This window comes from Alternaria arbusti, assembly GCF_024043155.1.
Source record: "Alternaria arbusti strain BMP 1465 chromosome Unknown scaffold_7, whole genome shotgun sequence".
Taxonomy (NCBI): domain Eukaryota; kingdom Fungi; phylum Ascomycota; class Dothideomycetes; order Pleosporales; family Pleosporaceae; genus Alternaria; species Alternaria arbusti.
This window is the reverse complement of record NW_026249947.1, coordinates 762,558-788,970: the sequence shown is the minus strand read 5'-3', so window position 1 is coordinate 788,970 and position 26,413 is coordinate 762,558. Positions and strand designations below refer to the sequence as shown.

The following is a 26,413-nucleotide window of genomic DNA, read 5'->3' as shown; positions in this document are numbered from 1 at the left end:
CCAAAAAGCAAGCAGCCGGCATGCCCAAAGTGCCTCAAACTCGGCTATGAGGCATGCATGCAGTGTGGGATGCGAGGCCTTGGCGTTGGTTCTCACTGGCGTATCCCCAGCCTATGGGCGCGCTCGTATCACCAACTATCATCACTCGCTACGCTTCGCGAGCACTGTGTGCCCTCACAGTCTCCCTCACCGTGTCTCTGGCCTGCCGACCACGTTTCCTCGCACGCCGGTGCACCGCCCCCGGCAACGGTACCATCCGCAGCCGCTTTCGTCTCTTGTGCATCCGTTGTCCCTCGAGCTGGCGTGGCCGCCCTCGTGGCGCTCATGTTCCGTCGCACAAGGGCCCGGCCAGCCTGCTTCATGTGGTCTCACGTGTGGGCGCAAATTCCTTGATTCAATAAAATTCTTTCGCATCAAACTGCCGTGTCACTCGCTATTATTAGTCCTCTTCCAGTCAAGTCTGCCACATGCCCTCGCGTCGCTTCCATGCCCACTATGCTGATGCATATCGACTGCCTCCCCTGAGCCGCTTGCCATATCGAAAGAACAAGATTGGAAATCTGCAACAATATACGTTAGTGGTTCCCACGACCATTCTCTTAGGTCTCTTACGGTGCCATAGCCAGCGCAAGGAACGCAAGTAGAGTAGTTGCCCACTGGTAGCCGAGATCTTGTCCAAATCAGTGACCGCTCTTTCATCATGGTCTGCCGTCCAAGGGACTTACTGTTGTACATCTGAACACCAAATAGTCTATGTCGTTAATTAGTAATGAAGTCTGCCCCAACGTTGGTGCTAGCTTACGGGAAAGCCGCAGCAAAGTACGACCGCGCGAAGCTGTTGGCCGCGAGAGCCGATGCAGCGTAGACAGGGTACTGTTCGGCGAGGTCACTATCTCTGTACCCAAGAGCCTGGTCCGACTTCGGTGCGTGGTGGGACTTACAGCTTCGACCAAGAATGTAAAGACCCCTGAATAGACCCAGATGACACTACGTCACGGAATACGGTCAGTGAGCTGCTCATCGACCACCTGAAGTGTCTAAAAGAAAAAAACCTACCCAAGGCCAAATACTGCTGAAAAGATAATTGGAACTGCAGTGTCATGGTCAGTTATTATTGCGACTGGACAATATGCACGATGATGTCGTACCTATCCAGTGAACCTGCGGAAGCCGGGATGTTAGCCATGGAATCTTCCATGCCAGTAAAATTCTAAACTTACTGAGGAGTATGTCGTCCACCCAAACCCTGCATACGTGTGATTAGAAGCTTGTTCGAGGCGAGGCCATGCAGCGGCTTACCAAAGAGTGCGACAGGGACGACCCAGGCCCCAACAATAGTCGAAGGGAGCCGAAACTCAGGTTCCGAACCTCCGGGCTCGCCTCCTTGCTCCTCGCGTTGCCGCACGAGCCTGCCGTATATTCTTCTCCAGAAAGGGTCCGTGGAGACACCCGCGAGCATGCCAACCAACAGACCCAAGAATGCGAGTCCAACCTGCGAGATGCTGAAGCCATGGTTGTTGCCGAATACGAGAGGAAAGGCGCCAAAGAAGAGGTACAGGATACCTAACAAGATTGCCGACAAGATGCAAAGACTCAAGCACTAGATCACAACAGTCAGTCCACCAATCACGGCCTCACTAAGCGCGGAGACCCACCATAGGCTCGAAGAAAAGAAGTTGAAACGGGCGGATGCATGACCACAGCACGGTTTTGGCGATAGATCTGTCCATCTTCTCAATGGGCGCTATCCACTCTGGGTTGCCGGTTTCTTCTCGCAGTCGAATTGCCTTTCGCCGGAGCAAAACGGGGTGGTACGTCTCAGGCACGAAAAGAACGATTAGGCAAAGCTGCGAGGCTAGCATTAGTTCTGGTACACATGGTGTGCAGCACAACCTTACCTGAACTCCAGACCAGATTATGAGAACATAGAAACACCTAGTTGCGTGTCAACAAATCGCCGATTTGTCTGCAAGAGCTGATCGACGGCACGCTCGATACGAGTATCAGGGGTAGATGCTGCCAGCTCGGCCAACGCCATCGTAGCTGCAGGTGCAGTGTCGCAAGGTGGGGATAGTGGGCCTGGAATAAGCACTTACCATCTCCATGTAGTATTTTCCACGATGAAGCCTCCTATCAGAGGGCCTACCTCTGGCCCAACGAACGGACTGGCTGTGTAGACCATCATAGGTGCAGATAGCTCCTACACTTACGTCAGATATAGACGGCTAGCGAGCATCAAATTTACTGACGTGTTTCCCGAACATGTCACCAACAGTCCCTCCAGCAACACTGAGGAAGGCTGAGCCAGCTAAGCCGTCCAAGAAGCGCGCAACCAGCATTGTCTGGATGTTCTGTGCCACGGCGCATGGTATCATCCAGATGAGGAAGAATGTGAACGAGCAGATATAGATTGGCCTTCGACCGTAGAACTGGATCATGTTAGTCAATCACGGGTACGGTGAAGTGCCGTTAATCCCCGGCAGCTGTACGCACCTCCGAGAGTGGACTTAGAATCATCGGTCCTGCGCCGAGTCCCGCAACAAACATAGATAGACCAAGCGTGCACACTAAGCGCGAGGCCCCAAACTCAGGCTCCAGCTGACTATACGTCGACGTATATAGCGATGAGGTGCATGTCCTACATTTAGCAATCGTTAGTTTGTGCGCCCGCAACGGTTCGTATATGGAGTTGATGACGTACACGCATAGTGAACTACTGGCGCATATCAACACGATGAGCCATCTTCGTAGTTTGCCCATGCTCCGTGGATTCTCTGGGTCGGCGTCACCATCCCAGGTCACGAGGTACGGTTGCTCTGTTACAGGGCCGGGTCGGGAGTTGCTTGGGCCTTTGGCATTGGCTTCTGCGTCGAGGCATGTGTAGCCATCTCCTCCAGCTCTCGAATGATGCGATCTGACAGTCTTCAGACTCCGGCCGTCTTGCGAACGTCTGCTCTGGCTGCGTCCTCTTTCAGCTGTTGCGTCATTCTGCTCCTTCGTTGGGGATTGCGTAGCTCCGCCGTGTCCAACATCGTTCTCTTCGTCGATGTCGGCAGCAGATACTCCTCTCTTCTCGTACTCGCTTGACGCGCTGTCCTCATGTTGTTCGCGTGCCGAGCCAAAGCTCGTTCTTTCTTTCGACTCCATTCTGATGAGTCTCGCCGTCGCTCTGGGTGTTGGAATGAAACGCAAGGTCCGACGAGTACCAAAATTACCAACGACACGCCAATCTTTCAGAAACTGCTCCACTCTGGAAGTGACTAGTTGCCGCTCGGATATAACTCGCTAAGGTTCTCAAAGAACCCCTGATGACAAACCCTGGTTATGCGACGCGATGCAGGTCCAACAGGCGAAGGAATGAAGTGGAAAAACCGCGGCAGGAAGGGATACTGTATACTAGAAGCAGACATCGCGCTTCGACTAAGCTTTCAAACCGCGCCGCGGCGATCGGCCCAAAGGCTCTGGAGCCACTCGTGCGCAGAGTGGGGTGGCGTCTTCCTGCCATAACGGCGCCAGTCTGTCTAGATTGCTGGGGTGCGTATGTGCGTCATCCGGCTAAGACATCTGCTAGGGTTCTGACATGAACATGTTGATCAGCATGCTGGTATGTAATGCGGATTTAACGCGCGAGTGCCGACGATGAATTCCATGGCAGACGCACACATCGATCTGGAGATACGACGCCGTCGTCTTTCGTGAGCGGCCTTCCGACGGTACTTCCGACAGTGCTTCCGACGATGCGATTCATGTCTTCGCCCTTGAATTGCCGCGATCGGCGCAAGACCTGCCGATGCGAAAGACTAGCGGGCCGTAATTAGCAAAACCATCCGTTCGGAAAAGCATTTGCCCTGGTCCCTGGAAACTGCTATGCGATAACGTCTTTCAACCTCGCGTTGCCCATTTCAAACATTCGCAGAAGGTCACATACCGTATCTCCGTGTTGTAGTCCGTTGCAGCCATCGATCGTGTTGGAGTTGTTGTGCAACTAGCTCGCAAGGGCGCACCTGCCCACCACGATTGCCACTAACTCCAAACCCCGAGACCACGAGGCAATTCACTCTGGCTTTGAAAGCAGAACGCAACATATACGCTTTGTAACGGTTTATCTGCTTATCTAGGTGTGGTGTTTTCAGTATAGAGATGACATCAGATGTAAGCTTCTGACATACATATCCGGACCGCCGCAATAACGGCACCACGTGGGGAATGCACTAGGGGAGATGACGGGCGTTATAAAGGAAAAAGAAAGCATGAAGCCCTTCTTCCAGACGTTTCTAGGTAGCGCCTTGACCGCGCCAATTATACGCGAGTACGCCGCCGATGGGATGGCTGATGCATGTCTCTCTGGATTTGTCGCGCATGGCGATGCGGTGGAAGGGCGTTGCGCATTCAATAGACGTGTAGTAGTCCCCCTCAAAGCTTGGTCACTGATTCAATTCGCCTCACAGTGGCTCTTCTCATTGATCGGTCTTAGAACAGAACATGCCTGCATTGACTGAAAAGCTAGAGATGACGAGTTGAGCGATGCGACGTTGATGATTTGCTCGGGTTATTCGAATTGGAAGTATGCGGATCGAAACTACATCCATACATCATGTTTATGATACACTATCACAAGGCTGGAGTTTTGAAGGCGATCTCGCGGTTCCCAGCTGTACCTAAGAGGTTCAATGCTCGCAGCTCATGAGCTGGTGGTGCATCCATGACATCAAGCAGATAGAGCAGTGTCTGTCCATGCAAGTCTTGTTAGACGATTCTCTTCATTCTATTTCCTACTAACATGCATGACGTGCACTGAGTCTACCGACCGTGATTGTGATCACTCTTGTTCGATGGAATACTTGGTGCTCGTTCGAGTGATGCACAGTTGAGATGTACATAGCAATGCACAATAGAAGACACTCCACAGCATGTAATTATACAAGCAGAATGTTGGCTAGACGATATCTCCAAAACGTTGCCTTCCACAAGAATGCGTGAAATCTAGAATGTGTCTCATAGCTGGCAACTCATGCCTTTCTAAATCATGGATCGTGACAATCAAACTCCATAATGCTGCCCTATTCCTGCCATACTCCCATACTCCCCTTCCCCATACCCCGAATCGTGCCTCCATCGTGAACCACTCCTGCCACGAGCCTCCAATGCCTTCTTCCCCAACGCGTGCCACTTGCCATCCAAAGAGCCCCCATGCCATCTAAACGAGCAGCCACACTCAGTGCCATAGCAAGCGCATCTGAACACTGGCAAGAAGCCCGCCGTCCCAAGCCCCCTACAAAACCCCGTCCTCGCTCCCAATACCACCTTTTCTCCTTCATTCCACTTGCATTCGTTTTCGCCCTTTCCTTTCCTTTCCTTGCACAGTGCACGGTGACATGCTAACATGAGGGCTACTGAGGGTTATTGAGGGCTACTGAGGGATACCACCCGCTCCTTGGCCTTCGGGGTCCTTGGACCTTCGGGTACTCGGGCTTTCGGGGCCTGAAATAGGATATCTCCGCTACGATGCTCTTCCATAGCATACGTGGTCATCTGGGTCGGGAAGATCAAACAGCCCTTTGCCAGCGTGAGCCCAGAGTGTCTTCGGATGCATTGACGGTGTCTATCTACTGTGTGATCCTGCTTGGGCAACATTTCTTGCTTGTTTCAGATTAGTGCGAGAGCGCGAAATGGCAACTTTTCCCCTTTTTGCATGTCTTTCTTCTCTGTGATGTCTGTGACGTGATTTCAATCCTTGCATTTGCCCTTTGTTTGCTGCTAATGTTGGGTTGGTAGGCGCTGTGATTTCGTGACTGACGGTCTGTGGGTTGGGTTATCGCTCTTGCGTTCTGGAGAGGACTGGTATGGTGACGATGACGCATGCGGTACGTATCGCCGCCGCCGCCGCCGCCAAGGTGGCCTCGGAATGCAACAACAAGGTGGGCATGATTGGTACAGATTGGATGTCAAGCTCCTGGCCCGTGATAAGCATCCCATTAGATTGCACGGTGCGTGGGCGTAAGGGATGCTGCGTATGGCGGTCGTTGTGACTGGATCGTCGCTTTGCGCCATTGCAGTACGAACGGAAGAAGTGTATCATTGCTATGCCATGGAATCACGGCCCGTGTTACAAATACGATGCATTTGAGCATTCATACCATGGTCGTACCGCCCCACACCCAGCGTTCAGGAATATAAAAAGCCCTTGCATCCCCGCCTTCACCTTTTCTCCATGCGCAAAACTGTTTTCCTATGAAATGGAGTTATCCTATCATTCGGTGGCAGAACACCGAAAAAAATCTTCCTTCTGTCAAACCCCCATATGCCTGAGCAGCCACAGCCACCAAGAAACACACTACTCAAAGCCCCTTTCTTACTTGGTTAGAATGCGTGGTTCTGAATAAGTGTCCTAGAGGGACTCGAACTCAACAGGCCGACATGAAATCATCGGAGGCGGTGATGATAACGACAGATGGACAGGCATCTCTCCAAGGAGGGGATCCACAAGTCCGAGACTGAAAATATCTGAGCCTCAAAACTAAATGGTTGGGAAGTTGGGAGAGTGATGGGCGGGTGGGGTTCCATGGTGGGCGCGGCGAAGCTGGGGATGGGTGGGATTTGGGTTGCGGGTTGCTGCATACATGCTGTTGAAAGTTGATAAGTTGCTACTGCATTAGACAATGTGTACCTCAACCAGAAAAGTATTTCGAAACAATGTTCTTGCAGATTGCGATACGGGATGTAGTAAATCACTCACAAAAAGAGTCATAGCAAGGAAAACAGTTCATTTGATCCAATCTCGTTATAACCACCGCGTCCAGCGCGTGCATCCTAGTAATAAGGACCAGGAGTAGGTTCCCAGTAATGGCTATCTAAACGTTCCTCACGATCGCACGCCTCGTAGCCATGCGTCATGATCCGGTTGAAGGTGCCGCGGCGCTGGAAGCAGTGTCTGCACAGCGCGTTTCTCTGCCAGTCGTCGCCATGGGGGTTCTTGTATATGGAGATGTCGTGCCGGAGTTCGTCACTCGTATCCATCAAGTGTAGTGGTCTTAGGTAGCTGGGTGTCTCAGGGGGTTCAGGGGACCCTGACGTATACCTTCGCGTGTCGTGTCGTTCAGGTGTTCCTGACCGAGGTATTGTAGGCGCCAGGGTTCGTTTTGGTGAGTCGCTCCGCAGCTTTTTGGTCTGATGTTGTCGCCGGGCTGTCTCTTGGCTTCTCCCTCGCTTACGTGCTTCGCGATGTCAGCGCCTGGGTATGGTTAAAAATTTGGGTATACGTACGACACGTGACAAGGGAACTCTGATCTGAAGGCACAGTTGAGTCCGTCAACGCTGAGCTCGGAACCGTTGTCTCAGTTGAAGCTGAAGTCACTGCCGAGGTCGGAGGCTCAGCAGGTGAAGGCATGGACGATATATCAGAGTCGCAGAAGAGAAGTGGCGACTTGGAGGGGTCGATATCCTCCCCAGTGGCATCTGGCTGAGTTATGAAGCGCGAAAGTGGGATCTGTAGGCTCCTGAGTGTTGGTCGGGGCGGTCGGGGCGTATCCTTTGTAGGGCCATCTTGTGACCTGATTTCGTCGAGGAGCAGGCGTAGGAAGGATGTCGACGGCGCGGCACCGCTTGGGGACTTGGAGGTGGGCCGTAGGATTGGTGTAGGCATCTTGATGCTCACAGGTTGTGATAGGCGATGCAGCTGGTAATGGAGCTAATGGTAGCGCAATAAGATTGGGACGGGACGGGATGATGTGAGGTGAGGGAGACGCATGGCGGAGGAATTGAAGTTCTCGAGTTGATGTCGTGCGTGGGGAAGGTGTCAAGGTAACAACAGAAGAGGCAGCTGCGTTTGCCGTCACATGCGACTACCCCATACAGCTCTGGAGGCTTCCATTGGATGCACGTGTCAGCGAGAGAGAAAATGCGTCGGGTCTACACAGCAAACGGGTCATGATGAAGTGAGATTCGCTACGAGATGCCACATAGCTCTCACCTGATATGGTATACTACAAGCCTCGTCTATCATGCAGAGGCCGTTCCGTTGCGCCTGTTCATATCGTGCATTGGTCGTGTTGCTCATGTCTCGGACATCTCGGTGTCCTCAGCCTTGGCCAGGCCGTGCTCCTTCAGCAGAGCATCGATCTCGTCCGCTCCCCACAGGTGGTGGTAGATCTTGCCCTCCTTTGTCCTTCCTACTGTCGCAAATTCAACTATGCATTGTTAGTACTCTCCCAGTATAGTAGTCAGGTGATGAACGTACTCTTCTCGCTGCTCAGCTTAGTCGAGTCCATGGTCTTGCTGAGCACCTTGACTGCGAGACCGCATGCCTCCTTCAGATCGCACTCCTCCTTGTAGTCCTGCTTCAACAAGCTCTGCGCAGAGGCGTTGTTCGCGCCGACACTGGTGGCCTTCCAGCCGCCGTAGTTGCCACTGGGGTTACTCTGGTAGAGCTGGAACTGGCGCTGGGGGTCCCATCCTGCGTAGATGAATGACACACCGAACGGTCGGAGACCTCCGTGCTGCGTGTAACCCTGCTTGAGATCGCATAAGCGGCGGACGAGCTGCTCGCAGGGAATGTCTTCGTTGTAGGTGAGGAGGTAGCGTTGGGCGTTTTGGCGGGCGTAGTTGATGAGGATGTTGGCGTCGGCGGTCATTCCTGCTACGGCGCAGATCATGTTACTGAAAGGACATTAGTCAAGGTATTATGATGTTGACGGTCCACGCACTCGTTCAAGATGTACAGCTTCTCGGCCGATGTGTCTTGCTCCAACAACTTGCTGGTGACCTTCCTCTCTGCGGCGAGCACGATGCCATCCTGGGCTAAGATGCCTAGCGCTGTTCCGGCGTGCGAGATGGCCTCGAGGGCATATTCGACTTGGTAGAGGCGACCTTCGGGGGAGAAGATGGTCGTCTACGCACTGTTAGCAGTGTCCTGGCCGTGGTTGCGGGCATATCGTACCCTGGAGTCGTATCTCCGTGACATGATGGCGGTCTACTCTGGCGGTCTGGGTGGTATTGGGGGTGTAGACAGCAGTGGGCGAGGGTGAGGGCGGCGGGGAAGTCGGGGCGTGGGCTGGTGTTGATGAGAGCTCCAGGCACAAGCTCCTACGCAGCGCGTCGGCGATTCAGGCTGCTTGGCGCCGACCACTTTTTGGAGCGCGCGTTGCAACACCAACTTTCCCATCCCCAAACTCTTTTCGCAAGAGCTGAATAGCTTCAATTCCTCGCTGCACGCGACATCACAATGTCGGACATACCGGTGCGACCGCCTGCACCAGCTGCACCGCTTCCTCCAGGCTGGACAGAGCACAAGGCGCCCTCAGGTAGCTATAGCTCCTACTTGCGTCATATGCTTCCGCTAACATTACAGGCCACTCGTACTACTACAATGCCGAATTAAATAAGTCGACATATACGCGACCTGCTGCAGAGATCCCGCAATACCACAATCCAACGCCGCCACCTGCACCCGCACCCTACAACGCGCCTTCGAATTACGGCCTTGGCCACGATAGTCAGACAGCGCAAACTGCCTCTCAGCCTCAGCCTTCAATCAACGACTTCATCTTCGCGAGCGCGCCGAAGCAATTCCCCAAACATGGCGGGGCGCACCAACAAGCAAGAGGTGGGCATCGTGGAGGGATGCGCGGAGGGCAGAACAGCTTCAACGACCGAAGAAGAGACCGCGATGATCGGCCAAAGCATCGCCAGGACATACCAAACTGCGCGCCTTGGGTTCTGGTCAAGACAAAGTTCGGACGACGTTTTGTGTGGAACAAGGACACGAACGAGAGTTTCTGGAAGTTCCCACCAAATGTCATGACTGCCGTTATCGAGTTCGATCGGAAGGAGCGCGAAAAGAAGGAACGCAGGGAACGGGGCGAGCCAAGCGACGTGGAAGAGGAGAACGATGCCATGGCGGAGATCGAGGCGGAGCTCGCAGAAGCGGAAGAGGAGGTGGAAATAGTCGAAGTGGACGGTGAGGAGGGTATGGAGAACGATGAGGAATATGAAGAGGTAGAAGTCACGGACGATGAGGGCGAGGCGTCAGGGCATGCACAGAAACGACAGCGCACCGAAGAGCCATCTGGAGACCCACAACCCGAGGAAGATGACGATCTTGCATGGCAACTGGCACAAATGGAGGAGATGGAGATGGACCAGGGCTATGACGAACAATACGATGAGGAGGAGCCTGCTTTGTCCGAAGAAGACTGCAAAGCGCTGTTCAAGGAGCTCCTCGACGATACTAAAGTCAGCCCATTTGCACCCTGGGACAAGATCATAGAGGACGGCGTATTATTTGACGACGACCGATACAAAGCTTTACCGAATATGGCAGCGCGCAAAGAATGCTTCAACGAATGGTCGAGAGATAAAGCGCAATTCCTCAAGGAAGAGAAAGCCCGGCAAGCGAAACGAGACCCTCGGATACCGTACCTGGCCTTCCTCGACAAACATGCAACACCGAAGCTCTACTGGCCAGAGTTTCGCCGGAAATACAAGAAAGAACCTGAGCTCAAGGATACCAAGCTCCCAGACAAAGACAAGGAGAAATTATACCGCGACCACATCAAGCGTCTGGCCATGCGATCATCCGACCTGAAATCCGATCTGTCTGCACTCTTACGTGCTCAGCCTCTCGCTCTCCTCAACCGCTCCACAACCATCGATACCCTACCCTCCGCCGTAATAAGCGATCTCTGCTACATATCCCTCCCGCCATCAACACGCGAAGGCCTCATCAACACATACATCTCCACCCTACCACCCGCACCCGAAGGCGTCGTCTACTCCGCCGAAGAAGAAGCAGAACGCGCAAAGAAGTGGGCCGAGCGCGAACGGCGTGAGAAGGCGCTTGCAGACCGTGAGCGACGCGTTCGTGAGGAGAAGAGAAAGCAAGAGCGCGATCTAGCCTATGGGAAAGGCAGGTTACGCGAAGAAGAAGCGGAGATTGAGCGAGCGATGAATGTAGGGAAAGAGGGCTTGAAGAGTTATCTGAAAGAGTAGATACCCATGCACGTAATACATACGCTGAAGTTGAACCTACATCGATGTTATCAAGATAAGACTTGCATATTGGGGTTTCTCAGAGTTTGGTTCTGCAGGATTGTACCACTGGTACGCCTTATAATCCCCCTCTTCATCATACGTCCGTTTATTCTCATCGCCACACCCTCACCCACGACCCACACGCCCACGCACATCCCCCAGCGCCTATAAATAACCCCCACCTCTCCTCTCCTTCTCTTCTCCAACTACTCTTCCCATCACCCCAGACCCAAACATCCTCCTCGTGAGAGATGTATGAATTGATGTTTGGCTCTTCCTACCCCTTGTCCCCCCTACAAGAGTAGTCCCGAAAAAGCGTTGAATGCGACATAACCCCTACAGGTGGTTTACTCGTCTTTGATGCTTGAAGGAATATTAAAGGATTTGATGAAGCATGCTTCTCTCGAGGTCACTTCATCGGATTCTTTTCGGTCTGGGCGTGAGCGAGGCGGTGATGAAAAGGACAATGAACAAATCATCCTGATCAGTTACTGATTCAGAATAGGTAACGGTTGTTCTATCTACATTTCTGAGCCTCGGGTTGATGTCGGTGGTGATGTTGGTGCTGGTGGTGGCACGATGGTTATTTGATCGTTAGTATGTTTGTAGTTCAATGGAAGGCTTGCAAAATTGTCCGAAAAAGTTATTTGGATGTTCGCTTTTGAGTTTCAAGATACATTATCACTCAGTACTTTCACTTTTTCATGAGAGCGTGTTACTTGGGACTGGCAACGTCGATACCGTCAATTTATTCGTCAGAAATGTCGGTCTTGGTGTCGGGCTGAGTGGAGTGAGTGGGGACGGCAGAGATCGGGTGAGGTGAGATGAGATGAGATGCAGGTGGGACCTGAGTGGAGGTTGCATGTATTCGCGGCGATACTTTGTCTTGGCCTATGCTCGTGTATACGACATGTATCTCGCTTTCGTGAGTTGATCTTAGTGTTCTCGTTCTCGCGTTCTACGGCATCACTGCTTACCGCGATGGGAAGGTTATCTTGAATCCTATCGATCACAGCCTCTCGTTCTGTTTCTCATTCTCATTCGGAGTCACAGTTCCAATCAAAGTTCTCGCTTTCGGATCCTTCTCACGTCTCCACCGTACTCATAACCAAACCTTCCTTGGCGATATCAACCTTACATCCATGATCGCTCGATCGCCGCAGGGACAATAACTCTCTATCACTAATCTTGTCTTTCCAGCTGCCCAACTACAGTAATTCCACGCCCATCCATCGATTCCGGCATCGGATTCGCATCCTTCGCCGTGGGTAACCCCTGTATCCACCGACACGTTACCTCCAAGAAAAATAAGTAATCATCCGAAATCCCACGCCATAGCCTCATTCTCCACACCTTGACCTGATGTGCCTAACCCCCAAGACCTCCCCAAACAAGTAATCCATCGATCACAGCACCGCATTCGCATTCCCTTCCGCCAAAAACCCTATCTTCGTATCCGGAGTTGAGATAAAGGAAGGAGTAGCGTACCAGTGCGTTGGTTTGTTCGCAGTCTCGTGTGGTAGGAGCGGGTATCTTACAAGGAACCGTGCCCAGGCTCGCTTTCGCTTTTGGCTCCGATTACTGATTACATGAGGATTACGCTAAGGGAAGGTGCCGCGCAACATCGGTGTGTGCGGTTGTTCGCGGTCGGTGGTTTTGCTTTAGCTGCGTTGTTTCTTCTACGAATACGAAATGACTGCATGCGGTAGTTGCTGGAGGAGGTGTTGATGATAGTCTCGCGTTCGCGTTGGGGGGTTCTGCTCGAGCAGTGCGTATGGGGGTGCTAGTGGGTGTAGTGTAGGTCAGAATAACGGCTCATGACGAAGACGCGGAGGCCCTAAATCTCGGTCTCGTTCCTGTTCTCTTTCTCTTTCTGTTTCTGCCAATTGTCGGAAGTCTGACTCATTTCATCGTGTTGCTCCCGACTCTTGCGCAAATGATGAGGTATTCCCTAGACATCTCCAAGAGGACGGGGACGTGGATACATGGATCCGCAGACACTCGAGCTGAGCGCTCCAGGCGGAGCGGCGTCGAAGGAGTCTAGATGCGATATTGATCTTCCGCTATTTACGTCTTGATCCGCTTCCCTGCATGCAAAGTGCAAAGTACGATGCGTAAACTGTATGGTGCTGCGTTGGCATCGCACATGTCAACATAGGCCTGCCGGTCACTCTCCCGTGCGTGGGACACCGGCGAGACGCTTGCGAGCCAATCGCAATCCTGGCCCTAGGACGGCTGTCCCCGTTAGGCAACTACTCAGAGACCATCGATCGCGGCAGGAAGGGCACTGCGGGGCTCCCAGCCCTGTGGAACCAATCGCAGCGCCGTCAGCAGGGATGGCTTCCGCATCGGGTAATTCGCGCGAGCGGTCGTAGATCACGGCAGTCTTGGCAGATAGGGCAATGTGGAGCCGCTACTGGCCCTACGGGGCCAATCGCAAGTGCGAGGCAGGGCTGGCGACCCCGTTGGGAAGGTTTGCAAAAAACTGTCGATTCCACCCACAGGAAGGGCACTGGCCCTGTGGAGCCAATGACGGCCGCCAGACAGGGCTGGGTTGCTCGGATAGGCAGGTTTGTGAGGGAGCTGTGGATCGCGGTGGCCGCGAGTGAAGTAAGGGCCACGAGGTGACGACCCGAGACCTCGGGACTAGGTTGCCTCTCTTCTGTACTTCTGCTGTGAAGTATTGGTCTCACCGTGAAAGATTCTGAACCAGCGAGCTGCAGGTGTGAAGCTACCTCTTCTAGCAAGGCCTGGCTGGCCATCGATTCCTTTGCTCATGCAACGAGTTCTTTATGGTCTTTCGTACCTCTCTGTACTCCCTGGTCCAACTCAGATCAGCGGGCGGCAGCTGCGAAGATACTTCATTAGGAAAGTTTATGGCTTGCCATCGATTACGGCGTGACACTATGCATGTCCAGGTCGGCGTGCATGCATGAGTACGACAAGCCCTCCAGGCCTCTCATCTGCTGTGGCCTCCTAGTACCACCTTGCCCGCTCCAGACCAGCAAGCTGCAGATGAGACACTACTGTATCTAGTAAGTTCTCAGTTGACTGTTGATTCTCAGGGTGTGACACCGCGTTTTCCCCCTCTGTTTGTGCTCCCTCAACACATTCAACACACCATCTCGAGCAACATCAAAGCTGCGTGTCGATGGCTGCGTTCCACACCACCTGGGCACGGAACACCGCAGGATGTCACTAGCACGACATGTGCGACCTTCACTACCCCACCATACTACTCAACACGGCAATTTTCAGGTGAAGTGTTGATTGTAGTTCCTGCAGTTCGTCCACGTCAATTGTCACGCAACAGTTACACAGCGTCTGTCCTTCCCGTCCGTACCCCGCCAATTCTACTGCCTTCAGTAACTTCTAAGTAAAGTGTTGATCGTAGGTCCTCCTGCGAGCCATGCACAGCCGGCATAATTAGGCATCAATCTACCTGGTCAAAGCAACAGTTACACAGCATACATGCGCGCACCTCCGTTGCATCACACGTTACACCCCGCGCTAACACACTCAATATACCGGAAGCAGTAACTTGAAGCCAAGGTATGGATCTATGGATGTGGCATGGACACCACCCGCATATGCGCCATTCCGGTGTCAAGAAGCTCAACGCACTGTATCGAGTAGGTTGGGGGAAGAGTGTAGATTGCGGTTGCATATAAAGACATCGGGGATGCGGAAATGCACCTTATCCACCCTTCTGCATGCCGCGTCATGGTCACAAAGAGGGGTGATTTGCGCATTCCTGTGTACCCAGGTAGGTATGTTGAATATCGATGTGTGTGGGAGTCTGCCTGCAGATATGCCGGTGAACGGGGCGAGGAATAGGGTTCTTCACCGATGAGAGTATGAGTTGGACAAGGGTAGACGAAGGAGGGGTTATCGCATTACTACATATAGTAAGAAAAGTCGAAAAGACGAGAAAACCGTAGATTACAGCGAACTGTCAATCTCGCTTACCGCATGGCCTCAAGAGATCACCTGGGGAGAAAAAGGCTTAGCTGGAGGCCTGACACTGCATGGCATGCACTACCAGCATCAGCTAGCCAGGTTACACAAAGCAGTACGAAGAGCCATCATTTTGAACGAAACAGTATGTGTATTTTAGAACAGAAAGAAGCAATGAGCGTACACGTAAGCAACGAGGTAAATGGATGGCAGAAACCGTCTCTGCCTCATCGCATGGGACAAACAGGGTACACCACATGTGGGTATCAAATACAAGAGAAAGAGAGCGCCGCCCACACTTCAGCATCCCGGCCTCGCCCTGCCTTGCTACAAGAAACCCTGTACATCCATCCAAGCGCCTCAAAACACCGAACCTGAAAACCCTCGCTCCTCCTCTCGAATTCAGCGCATGTGAATGCGCAAAGAGGGCAGCGCACCTGATACCCTTACCTACGGGGCCCCAGATGGCTGTGCCTGCTGTTGGCCATTCGACTCGGTCTTTGAGCGGAGGTGGTTCGTGAGCACTGTGATGTTGTCGCGCGCCTCAGGCACCGTTTCGACGATATGCCTCAGGTTGATCATCTGCAGTTCCGAGACTACAGAGTTTTGGGACAAACTAGATCCCAAGATCGTAACAATGACTGGCGCATCGATGTATGGACCGAGAATCTCAAGTGCCTTGGGGATCTGGTGATGCGGCGGGCCGTTGACGGGAGGCGTGGGTTGTTGGACTGGGACCATGTTTGCAGGCGGTGCGGCGAACGGGTTGCCGTACTGGCCGCCTGGTGGGTAGGCAGCACTGACAGGCGAGAACTGAGGTGCATGAGGGTTGCTAAGCGGCGATGGGCCGTTGTTGAGAACAGGTGGAGCCACTTGACCAGTTGCGATCTCTTGCTCTGGGTATCGCTCGAAATGTTGGGTGGGTGGAAGCTGAGGCTTGATCTCGGGAAGCTTGGCAACCATGGCTAGGATTAACATATGTTCCTTGCGAGGGGTCTCGATAGTGCAGTACTCGAGCATGTCGATGAAAGGAGGGAGGTTGCTGCCGCCCTCCTCGATAGGGATGACGTAGAGATCACGCAGGATGTCGTTGTCTTCGACAGGTACTACTCCCCATCTGCCGCGTGAGTGGAAGTATTCATACAGATGGTCCATGATGGTGCGTCCATCCGTTGTAACAGGGCTGACGGCCAGGATGGAAACTTCATGGCTCTCGGTGTGACCAATGTTTTGGATATAGTCGTTTCCCTTTGCGCTTTCGATGCGACCTTGGATCGCCACGGTGTTGGTCAGCAGCTTTTCCCACGGCACGATCTGACCGAAGTCACCACCAGCGACGAATCTGGCGACCGCATCGAAAGGCTCCATTGACTGCATGTTGATGGAGCCCTGCCAGCAAACAGTCGGGTCCGAGGAGTATCCTGACATCTCAACATCATTGTCTTCGTCTTTAAGCAAACGGTCGACGTCGGCGTCATCAACAGCAGTCGGAGGCTTGTCTTGCATGTGCATCGAACTTTGGCGACGCTGAAGGAAGGCCTGCTGATCATGCTGTGGCGATCGAACTTTGTCAAAGACGGAGTTGATGTCGAAGTTGGCCGATGCTCGTCGTGCGTGCTCAGACTGGGCGGTGTCAATCTCTGTAGGTCTTCGTGATGCACCGGCGGGACTCTCTGGAGGGCGTGTTCCGGATGGTGACTGCATCGCAGTGTCCTCGGTGATGCTCTCTCGTTCGCGGAGTGTGGGCTGCTTAAAGTCGTCATGGTCGTTCTCGAAGTTGTCTTCGCCGACAATCTCCTCGCCCTTGTGTGTCTTGCGTAGTCGCGGTCCGGCCTCCTCGGTCAGGATCATCTGCTTCTCGGCCGCTTCACGCATGGCTGCGTATTCACGTTGCTTGTCCTCGCTCGCCATCTCTTCAGCCTCCATACTGACCAGATCATCAGCTTTCAAGCTTCCAGAGAGGAGGCGATCCACAAGCACCGTGTTCTTCTTGACATTGAACATGATGGTACGAATCTTGGTGAAGTATGGCGAAGACGATCCAGTAGGTTCGCCATAGAGATTGAAAGCGGCATGGCTCATTTCGAGAGTGTACTTGGTGGCGAGAGATTTGGCAGTCTGTCCATCCGGTATGCGGAATCCCCTGGTCTCCGAGGCGGTGCTGATCAACGGAGCGAGTGTGTCCCGAAGCTTCTCTGCCACAGCCTTTTGGTTTTGCGGGAGCGAATCGATGTCGCCGACTGGGGCTGACTGAGGGGTAGGCTTGCTCTCGTGATGGCTGGACTTTCTGCGCTTCTTGCTCGCGTTGGCCTTTTCAGTGGCAGGCTCATGGCGACGCTTCTCACCAAGTGGCGATTGTGGCTGACTCGTCTCCTGTTTACGGGTATGAGCGTGCGATAGTTTGTTTAGTGTACAATGACATACCTTTGACTCTGCATGTCCGTTGGAGGCCTCTGGTGTAGGCACAGTGACGGGAGCAGGCGTGGGCGTGGGAGCCTCAGCCGGGGCCTGAGCGGTTTGTGAAGGCGTGGCCGACTGCTGAGGCGTGCTGGCCTTCTCGGAGACGGCCTCCTGCTTGACGTCGCTGGGGCGGGGTTTGGGCTTGGAGCCCTTCTTGCGCGCCCACGGTCTCTCTCCACGCGCCATGGCAGCGAGCAGCTCGGTATGGTCTTCGGGCTTGCATTGCTCGCAGTAGTAGTTCTTGCCCTCCCAGAAGTCGCCCTCGGGGAGGCCCAGGCACTTGTTGTGTTGCCAGGCCTCGCAGCTGTCGCAGCAGATCATCTGGCGCCCGCGGATGTCGCGCTGGTCGCCGCAGACACAGCGGATGATGGCGTCCTCCTCTTCCTCATCTTGCTGAGAGGACTGCGTCGACTGCGCGCGCTGCGACTGTGCCTTTGCTTGTCCCTTCTTGCTTTGCGCCTGTCCCTTCTTCTCCGGAACTGGTGGCGCCTTGGCCTTGGGAGCGGGGGAGGGCTCGTCGAGGGAATCTGCGTTCTTGGTGTGGTGGCCTTTGTTGGCGCGGCCGGAGCGGCGGATCTCGTCTGCAGTGGCAATATCAGCATCAGCGTGAGGGTTGGGGATGGGCGTGCGCGTGGTGGTGCGGGTGCCATGAGGGGCGCGACTCAGTGGCTTGATGCGACGGATGCGCGTAGATGGTGTCTGCTTACCGGCCATGGTGTCGGACACGGGTGATGGGCTCAATATAGACGATACCACGAGTGCAGCTTATGCTATTGCGGAACAAGATTCAAAAAGTCTCTACGGAAGCCCCAATCCTGCCTTACGCGCGTCGCACTGCGGACAGACGGACACCAAGTATGGAGCCGCCTCTAACTAGTAAACGAGCGCGAGCGAGCGCTCCTGCCCAACTGCACAGACAGAAGGCGCGATGCGTTGTGCGACTGCCGGTTATGAGTCGCAACTGCCTCTTGCGCGTACCTGCCGAATGCGGAGCCGGTGCCGCGCGGTGCGTGGGCGCAAAAGAGATGTCAGCCGCGAGGGATGGAAGCTCAATGCATGCGCTGGGTCGTGAGCGCACTAGAAGACAGCAGTGGGCGGGTGCGGGTTGCCAGTGGGAGTCGCAATGTGTCGTGTGGTGTCGGACTGAGTGGTGTCAGTGAGGAGGTGGAGCTTTGACACAGCGTTTTGCCGACGCCTTGGCTGCCGTAATCCTGGCCACTAGCGAGCTGTGGACCCTTTGCGCGGCTGGCGTCAGAGCTACTGGGAGCAGCGCCAGCCAGTCTCAACAAGAACACTGGCAGATTCGCACACTATAGGCACAAACACGACGACCCGTATTTCCAGAAGAGCAAGAACCACCTGCATCATCATGGCCGACGCACGAGCTCTTTTGCGACAACAGCGCGCAGCACGGCAGCAGGCGCAAAAGCCCCAAAAGCAATCGGCAGCTCCTGCGACGGCACCCGCGTCGAAAAAGCGCAAGGCTACAGACGAGACAGTGGAGGAGAGGAAACGCACGCGAACCGAGGAAGAGGCTGGCGTACCAGCGGGCTTCTTCGATGCTGGAGCTGCACAAGATGGAGAGGAAGCCGCGCCGGCAGCAGACCAGAAAAGCGCGCCAACACCAGATACCCAGCCTCCAGAGGCACCCAAGGCGCCTGAGCCCCAACTCGATCCCACAGCCCAAGCAGAGCTCGATGCCTTCTTGAACGAGATGAACGCCGAAAAGCCTATGCCACCACCACCTACTCGATCCGCCTATTCGGGCGCTGTCATCGAGGCCGCGCCCATGACAGCCGCCCAGATCGCCGCACAAGCACGAGAAAACCAGAGTGCACAACGCGCAAGGAGGGACGAGGAAATGGAGGGCGAAAAAGAGGATGCTGCGCGGGCGCTCGAAGACGAATTCGAGGAGATGGAAGGCCTTGAAGAGAGGGTGAAGCGACTGCGTGAACAGAGAGAAGCTTTGCGATCCAAGTCTGGAGGGACAGTCGAAGCAGAGAGCGTTGCGCCCGAGCCTCAAGCCATCGAGGAAGATGGCGAGAGCGAGTCCGACGACGAAGACTGGGACGACTGGAGGTTCCGTCCTGCTTGATTTCTATAACTGCATTGCATATAACAGGCTTTGTGGTGGTCAGCGCATGTACTATATTGTAGCATTACACCATTGTGATACCCGGGGAGGCGTTCCCAAGCAGCGATGCGTTCAGTCCAAGCAGGGTTGTCCTTGTCATACAAATACGACATCACATAGAGACAATTATCTATCTTGCTTTTCCAACACTTCGAACGACTTGCAGCCCAAAGCAAACCCCTGACATGTGAGATGGCGGTATCGAGTGCCAAGGCGAGCGTCATTGGTGAGAAACCAAACGCTTCAGGCACGAATGAGACAACCTAACCCCACTCACCCACTTCCACCCTCGACTGACACGTGCCCTCGCGAGTTCCTACTTATATCCAGACAAACGCGTTGGAATACGACTCGGCACTCCCAACACGAACTCCGCACACGGCATCCTACCCCACAATGTCGCGACGGCCCAACCCTGCCGCTGATCGGGCGGAACAGAATCGCGCCACGCTCAAGAACTTGGTGAAACTCGAGGGCAACAAGACATGCTCCGACTGCAAGAGGAACAAGCGTGAGTTATCGAAGATTGATGTATAATGCGCCTTTACTGACAGCTACTGCAGACCCACGATGGGCCAGCTGGAACTTGGGAGTCTTCATCTGCATTCGGTGCTCGGGCATCCACCGTGGTATGGGAACACATATCAGCAAAGTCAAGTCGGTTGACCTCGATACCTGGACCGACGAGCAACTCCAGAGCGTGCTGAAATGGGGCAATGCGCGAGCCAACAAGTACTGGGAGTCGAAGCTGGCGCCTGGCCATGTGCCGTCCGAGGCAAAGATTGAGAACTTTATTCGCACAAAGTACGAGTCGAAGCGATGGGTCATGGAAGGGCCTATGCCTGATCCCTCGACTTTGGAGGCGGACGATGACGATATTGTAAGTGGGCCAGGATAGCTGCATGGGATGGCAACTAATAAAGTATAGCCATTGAAGAAGGTTCAGGAGAAGGTCCAAATAGAACGCTCCGCATCGCAACGCCTAGCTCAGAGCTCCAGCCAGCCTCCCCCTCCCCCGCGACAAGCACAGCCGCCGCCAACCATCGACCTTTTCGGCGACGACCCCGTTCCTCAGCGACCGAGCACCGGACCCCCGATCGCAGCCAGAGGGCCTCCCAAGGCAGAGACAGCCCCACCGAAACAGAACAAGGCAGGCGATTCATTGTTGGGATTGGACTTCCTCGGCGGGTCGTCTTCTGCGGCACCATCTCGTCCATCTAGCACAGGCCCTGCTGCAGCGGCGCCATCGAGACCAGATCTCAAGCAGTCCATCTTATCGCTATACGCTTCCAAGCCTGCCGCACCACCCCAGCCCCAGCAGCATGCACGTCAAGACTCATTCGGCGGACTGGCGTCACCCCAAGGCCAGCAATCGCCCCAACAGTCGGCCTTTGGTGGCATGAACGATGCCTTTAGCAGTTTGTCTTTCAACCCTGCTCCGGCAGCTAAACCCTCACCTTTCTCTGGCCTCGACAGCTTCTCCAGCGCAAAGGCACCGCCTTCAACCTCTTCCTCCAACATGTTTGGTGGTGGCGGCAACTTCTTTGATTCCAAGCCTGCTCCCCAGACCCAATCGCAGAGCCGCACAATGAGTCCGTCGGGCGGTATGGCTGACTTCAGCGCTTTCTCTTCTCCCGCCCCATCCAAGCCTGCAGCTCCTGCAGCAAGCGGCATGAACGACCTTTTGGACCTGTCCATGCCGTCTGCACCGGCGCCTGCACCAAGGGTCACGTCCCCACCGCTCGCATCGCCGCAAGCGAGCTCAGCATTCAACCTGTCTTCACCAGCACCAGCACCCGCTCCTAAAGCTGCGCCCGCTCCTGCGACCGTAAACTACTCAGGATTCTCGAACATGGACGCATGGGGTAGCAACGACGTCTGGGGTTCTTCTGCCCCAAGCCAGCCCGCAGCTCCATCCACAACATCACACGCTCAGCCTACAACCCCCGGCTGGGGCGCACCACAAGTAACCCAAGACGACGACTTCGGTGGTTGGAGCAGTGCCGCACCCACCACCACTACCCAGACGACTACCACAACCCACACCACAACTACTCAAAGTAAGCCTGCAGGAGGATTCGGTGGCGGAAGCGATGATCTCTTCTCGAACGTTTGGGAATAGAAGTGGTGTGTTGGATCGGTGTTTGCATGCTACACGTACTTTAATTCGTATCCTTCGGAGCGTGAAACAAGATGCGGCTCTGGACGGAGTGTAATGTACATAGTATGATGTTTATAGACCGCTGAATCGAAACCGCAATAGACATGCCCCCAAAACGCCAGGTATGCATACGGCCCCTGCCGTTTCCGCCCGTAACAAATCATTCCTGTGACCCTATCCCAGGACTCATATCAGTGTCCCCATCGTGGTCACCTGCGCTCCCAAGCTCATGTCCTCTTCTGCCGTCTTCCCTCGATGTCGCACCGCGACTATCCTGGATCATGTTTCTGTATCAACTCCCATCTTCATGCAATCCAGATTTTCTCAGAAAATCAAATGCCAAATCCAATACAACATCACCACCGCCCCTATTATTATCCCCGCCAACTTCAGAATGGCGACTTTGTTCCCCGATGAAGCCATGCGTGTGAGGCGTGTGGCGGAGCCTTTGAGTGATGTGCCGAAGGAGGAGAAGGTGTCGCTCTACAGAATGAGATGTTAGCGGTCGTGTAGTGGGTGTTGAAAGTCGAGATAGAGGCGGCCCGTTGGTACCATAATAGGGAAGGATGAATGGGTATTTGAGGGACATGTGGAGGTGAAACTCTGTGAAGCATCTTTTCGTTGGGCTGTGCATGGGAGTATAGGTTTCTGGGGGAATAGAAGCGAGGTGAGGGAAGACGTTGCATGCTCGCGCAGGAGATGCGCGGGTAACGTACTGTGCTGTCAATGACATGTTGATCGCGCGCATTATCGTAGATGTCTATCGTTACGCCCCGCAGCGCAGATACCTTTGAGGCGAGTTCATCGAGGCGGGAATTGTTTTGTTGTTCGCGTTCGTAGGCTTGCGACATTGTTGCGGGTTGTTGGAGGCGCCGGCCTGAGTTTCGTGGGCGTTTGGGGTTGGGACGGTTGTCGGTCGAAGTGCGTGCGATCGCGTCAACACAAAGTGTGCTAGGCTTCTTTCTCGGGCTTGCTGAATGCTGAGTGTGTCTTTGAGGCGGTTCCGGGATCGTCTGGCAACCTTCATACGCGACTTGCCATGGGTGACGTTCGGGCGCCAAGGGATCCTGAAGGAATGGGGCTAGCGTCAATGGGCGGGTTCACGCGTGCCCACGCGGGTCTGGGGAAGCTGCGCTCCTCCCATCATGCAACTCCCAACCTTGGAAACGTCTGAATACTTTTTGCTGCCATATTCTTTTGGCTTGCCCGTCATCATGGCCTTGCAAGCACATGGGCCACGCCGATGACCTCCCACTATCTAGCGCATCAATGCATGTGCCTAAATGCAGCAGCAGCAAAGTACTTCCACACCCCTTGCGCAGTACCTACCCATCGCCATCAGAGAACAGCGTACCTAGGTACTGTCATGTAGCACTACATCCGACGACAAAGCACATGGAGATCAACATTCTGGAAGGTACGGCTAAAGCCAGCTTCCGCCTCTGATTCGCGCGTCCCTGCACGCCGCGGTCTTCAAGCATGAGAGATGCACACACGACAACCCAGTAAAGGCTGCGATTCTGCATGGCTTTCAACTCGAAACGCTGCGGGGTCAGTCACTCGCTGCAGTGTTCTGAAAACATGGGCCATGCATCTACTGCGCCGCAAAACGCAGCATTGCTTGCCCGGGGAATAACAACCATTACAGCGACGCCTCTCAGCTACTCGCTGCGGGGTAGGTGTGGTAAGTCGCTCAGCCTATATCTTTTGGAAGGCTTAGATATTTCGACTCCGTGGATGTGTATGCCATAAATAGTATACGGATGCTATCTGCGCCAGCCTTGCTTATCTCCCCACGGGTTCGGTCTCTTCATGGGGGCCATCATGATGGGGCCGAGACATTTCCGCATACCGGCACTGCTTGATCGTATCTGCGAGGTCAAGGCCGCAAGGCTGAGGATGAGAGTGCAGTCTGAGTACATTCGCAGTCTCACCACAACGGCGAGATGCATACACTTCTCGTACTCACTCCTTGGCTTTGGATCTGCCTTCTCTCTACTCCCTTCAGTACTCCAATAACACCCTGCCCACCATCCCTACCACTCACAGTCCTCCCACAATCTACCGGGGAATGTATCGTAGCCTGCATGTCTTATTACCGGGAGACACACACAAAGTACAAAGTAGGTCACGATTACCGTCGCAGATGTACCAGAGCCTAGTCGATGTAAGTCCGAAGGATGCTCTTCCTTACAGTATCGCCGGTTCTGGTATGGTACTGGTGGCGAAGCAGTGTACTGAAGCATTTTCGGTTGCATCCCGCATATTCGGCCCCCGGTTGTGCTACGCCGCAAAGCCTCGTGCCGTTTGACGGTACATAGCCGGAAGTACTGTAGTGGAGTGAGGAGGGTGGTGTATAAGTGAGTGGGTTTGGTCTCGTCTGAAGTGTAGCAATCCTCTGGCTTTTGGCTTTCGTCTTGGGTCGGTCCATACGCAAATTTCTTTCCGACGTTGCCTATCTTCCTTCGGGCACGATGGCATTCTTTCGTACCCTTTTCCTGGCCTATGCCATTGCGTGTGTCCACGCCGCAGTCACACCACTCGACTCTTCAGTACAGGTCCGCCATGCTCCGGGCCACTCTGTGGAAGATACATACCACGCTATCAAGCGAGGCTTAGCTTTAGCTAGCCTAGAGAATCGGGAGGCTTCTTTCAAAGCTGAGCCGATAAGCATAGCAAGAAGTTGGAGCGGTGCCACTTTGTTGTCGGTGTAAGTACACATACAGGGTGCTTCTCATGTCGATGGACGCTGATCATTCCTTCAGGCAAGCCGGAACCAATCAGGCGGGGGACCACCAAAACGGTACCGGGGCGATTGAAGCTGGCATAGAAGTCACCTGTCGAAAGTGCTACGTAAAGGGAGTCGCTACTGCCGAGCTTACGATTGACGGCGACTTCGACGCGGAGACGCTCGTCAACAGCACCGCCGACTCAGTCAAGACAAGTGTTCAGACCCTCACAAGCGACTTCAAAGACTATCTAGTCAAGTCGATAGAAGAGGTCGAACACACTTTCGACATGAGTGATGGGATCGACGCATCTGACTTCGACTTCGACTTCCCCACATTCAATCTTACATTTGACCTTGACGTTCCGCCCATCGAGGATGCTAACTTACACTTCCAATTCGATGACATGGAGCTATACCTGGAGATTGGAACCACTCTGAGCGCCGGTGCGACATATGAAATTACCCTCTTCGCTACACAAACTCCCGTTGGGATGAAGATAGGACAATACCTAATGCTTGGCGCAGTCGTTACTGTTGATCTAATATTGGCTGTAGAAGGTGCTATCGACATCAGTACCGGATTTCACATCAAGCTTGACGATGGCGTTGCTATTGATCTTCCATTGTTTGGAAACGAAGTCGCCGATATGACTGTGTAAGTTCCAGCTTTCACACCTGACCACATCTTCGATGTATTTGCAAAATACTAACTACATTCAGCAACGGCGGTCAATTCGAGTTCCTACCTGTCACTCTCGAAAGCGCAAGCATATCTATGTCGGCAGCTCTTCGTGTTGGTGCTCACTGCGGTCTTGAGGTTATTCCACCAGACCCACCAGCCTTCAACGTCTTCAACATGAACTTTGAACCTCCAGCAGTAGAAGCCGGTATTGAAGTCGCCGTCTTCGCAAACATAGCTGAGTTCAACACCAACATCACCTACGCTGCAGATGACGAAGACTGCAAGCTGAAAGTCCTGCAAGAATACAACTTTGCTGTAGGCGCCATCGCTGGAGCCTCAGTCGCTGTCGAATGGTTCAACGAGACCAAGACATGGGGACCGGTGGCTGAAGCATCTACCGCCATCTTCACGACCACGTTGGTGGAGGTATGTGGTATCCAAGGCAAGCCTACTCCGGCACCCACCATCACACCTGGACCGGAGAGACGTGAGGATCTCACCGAAACGGTGATAAGTACCGAAATCACCAGAAGCGGTGTCAGCTGCAATATTCCTGGGCCTGCCAACTGCCCCAACGCGCAGCAAGTCTCAACTACTACTAAGTTCATGTCCTCCATCACGACGTCAGTAGCACCAGGCGTTGAAGCGACATGGCCTGTCGAAGCATCCGATACCGTCGAAGAGACCATTGCTTTCGGCACGCAAGCAAAGACTATGAGAGCTGTATCCGGTAAACCGACACCATACGTCGCTCCACCTGACGAAGATGGTGATGACAATGTACACAATCTTGTAAATGGCTCGACCGGAGGTGTCAGTAACAAAGTCATCATCGGTGTCTGCGTCGGTCTGGTTTTGCCCATCCTGATTGCTATCATCGGAGCTGTCATGTAAGTCTGACCTTTGACGAAAACTCTTATATCGTCTCAAACACTGACTTATTGCGACGCAGCTTCTTCCGTAGGCGCAAGAGGTATGCTGCCGTGGGCGGACCTGCGGCACCTATGGTCGCTGAGCCTTACACCGGCCATAACGACTATAAGGACCGGATTGAGGAGTCGAAGTCTCCTAACGGTGGTGTTTCGGAGATGCACCGTTGATTTCCTCTCTCTCAGTGCTGTTCACGATTTCCTTTGCGTCCTGTCGAATGATGCGATGAGTCTTTCCTTTTCTCGTTAAGTTCGGGTATTCGGTCGGCGTCTCACTTATCCCTTTATCTTTTGCACAGTCATCATCCGATTTAAAAATCACGGCTATATA

At 53.9% G+C, this 26,413-nt stretch overlaps 7 protein-coding genes across 7 annotated transcripts; 4 read left to right on the top strand and 3 right to left on the bottom strand.

The window, feature by feature from the left end:
• Positions 1 to 608: 608 nt before the first annotated feature.
• J4E86_006076 (uncharacterized protein) lies at positions 609 to 3,147 on the bottom strand (the record flags this gene model as incomplete). Its single annotated transcript, XM_051446607.1, has 14 exons — positions 609 to 670; positions 726 to 751; positions 803 to 873; positions 942 to 987; positions 1,057 to 1,090; positions 1,149 to 1,161; positions 1,221 to 1,246; positions 1,300 to 1,600; positions 1,656 to 1,847; positions 1,899 to 1,935; positions 2,097 to 2,200; positions 2,250 to 2,429; positions 2,494 to 2,638; positions 2,702 to 3,147. 14 exons carry the CDS (start codon positions 3,145 to 3,147, stop codon positions 609 to 611), a joined length of 1,683 nt encoding a protein of 560 aa, XP_051302182.1.
• A 4,905-nt stretch (positions 3,148 to 8,052) lies between these two features.
• On the bottom strand, positions 8,053 to 8,959 carry J4E86_006075 (uncharacterized protein; the record flags this gene model as incomplete). The annotated part of the gene is made up of 4 exons (XM_051446606.1): positions 8,053 to 8,186; positions 8,237 to 8,655; positions 8,703 to 8,887; positions 8,936 to 8,959. The coding sequence occupies 4 exons, from the start codon at positions 8,957 to 8,959 to the stop codon at positions 8,053 to 8,055; spliced, it is 762 nt and encodes a 253-aa protein (XP_051302181.1).
• Positions 8,960 to 9,220: 261 nt separating this feature from the next.
• Positions 9,221 to 10,986, top strand: J4E86_006074 (uncharacterized protein; the record flags this gene model as incomplete). The annotated part of the gene is made up of 2 exons (XM_051446605.1): positions 9,221 to 9,299; positions 9,347 to 10,986. The coding sequence occupies 2 exons, from the start codon at positions 9,221 to 9,223 to the stop codon at positions 10,984 to 10,986; spliced, it is 1,719 nt and encodes a 572-aa protein (XP_051302180.1).
• Positions 10,987 to 15,435: 4,449 nt separating this feature from the next.
• Positions 15,436 to 18,159, bottom strand: J4E86_006073 (uncharacterized protein; the record flags this gene model as incomplete). The annotated part of the gene is made up of 2 exons (XM_051446604.1): positions 15,436 to 17,358; positions 17,410 to 18,159. 2 exons carry the CDS (start codon positions 18,157 to 18,159, stop codon positions 15,436 to 15,438), a joined length of 2,673 nt encoding a protein of 890 aa, XP_051302179.1.
• A 655-nt stretch (positions 18,160 to 18,814) lies between these two features.
• On the top strand, positions 18,815 to 19,540 carry J4E86_006072 (uncharacterized protein; the record flags this gene model as incomplete). Its single annotated transcript, XM_051446603.1, has 1 exon — positions 18,815 to 19,540. The coding sequence occupies one exon, from the start codon at positions 18,815 to 18,817 to the stop codon at positions 19,538 to 19,540; it is 726 nt and encodes a 241-aa protein (XP_051302178.1).
• Positions 19,541 to 19,975: 435 nt separating this feature from the next.
• Positions 19,976 to 21,701, top strand: J4E86_006071 (uncharacterized protein; the record flags this gene model as incomplete). Its single annotated transcript, XM_051446602.1, has 3 exons — positions 19,976 to 20,090; positions 20,143 to 20,459; positions 20,508 to 21,701. The coding sequence occupies 3 exons, from the start codon at positions 19,976 to 19,978 to the stop codon at positions 21,699 to 21,701; spliced, it is 1,626 nt and encodes a 541-aa protein (XP_051302177.1).
• Positions 21,702 to 24,476: 2,775 nt separating this feature from the next.
• On the top strand, positions 24,477 to 26,253 carry J4E86_006070 (uncharacterized protein; the record flags this gene model as incomplete). Its single annotated transcript, XM_051446601.1, has 3 exons — positions 24,477 to 25,126; positions 25,192 to 26,043; positions 26,106 to 26,253. The coding sequence occupies 3 exons, from the start codon at positions 24,477 to 24,479 to the stop codon at positions 26,251 to 26,253; spliced, it is 1,650 nt and encodes a 549-aa protein (XP_051302176.1).
• Positions 26,254 to 26,413: the final 160 nt, after the last annotated feature.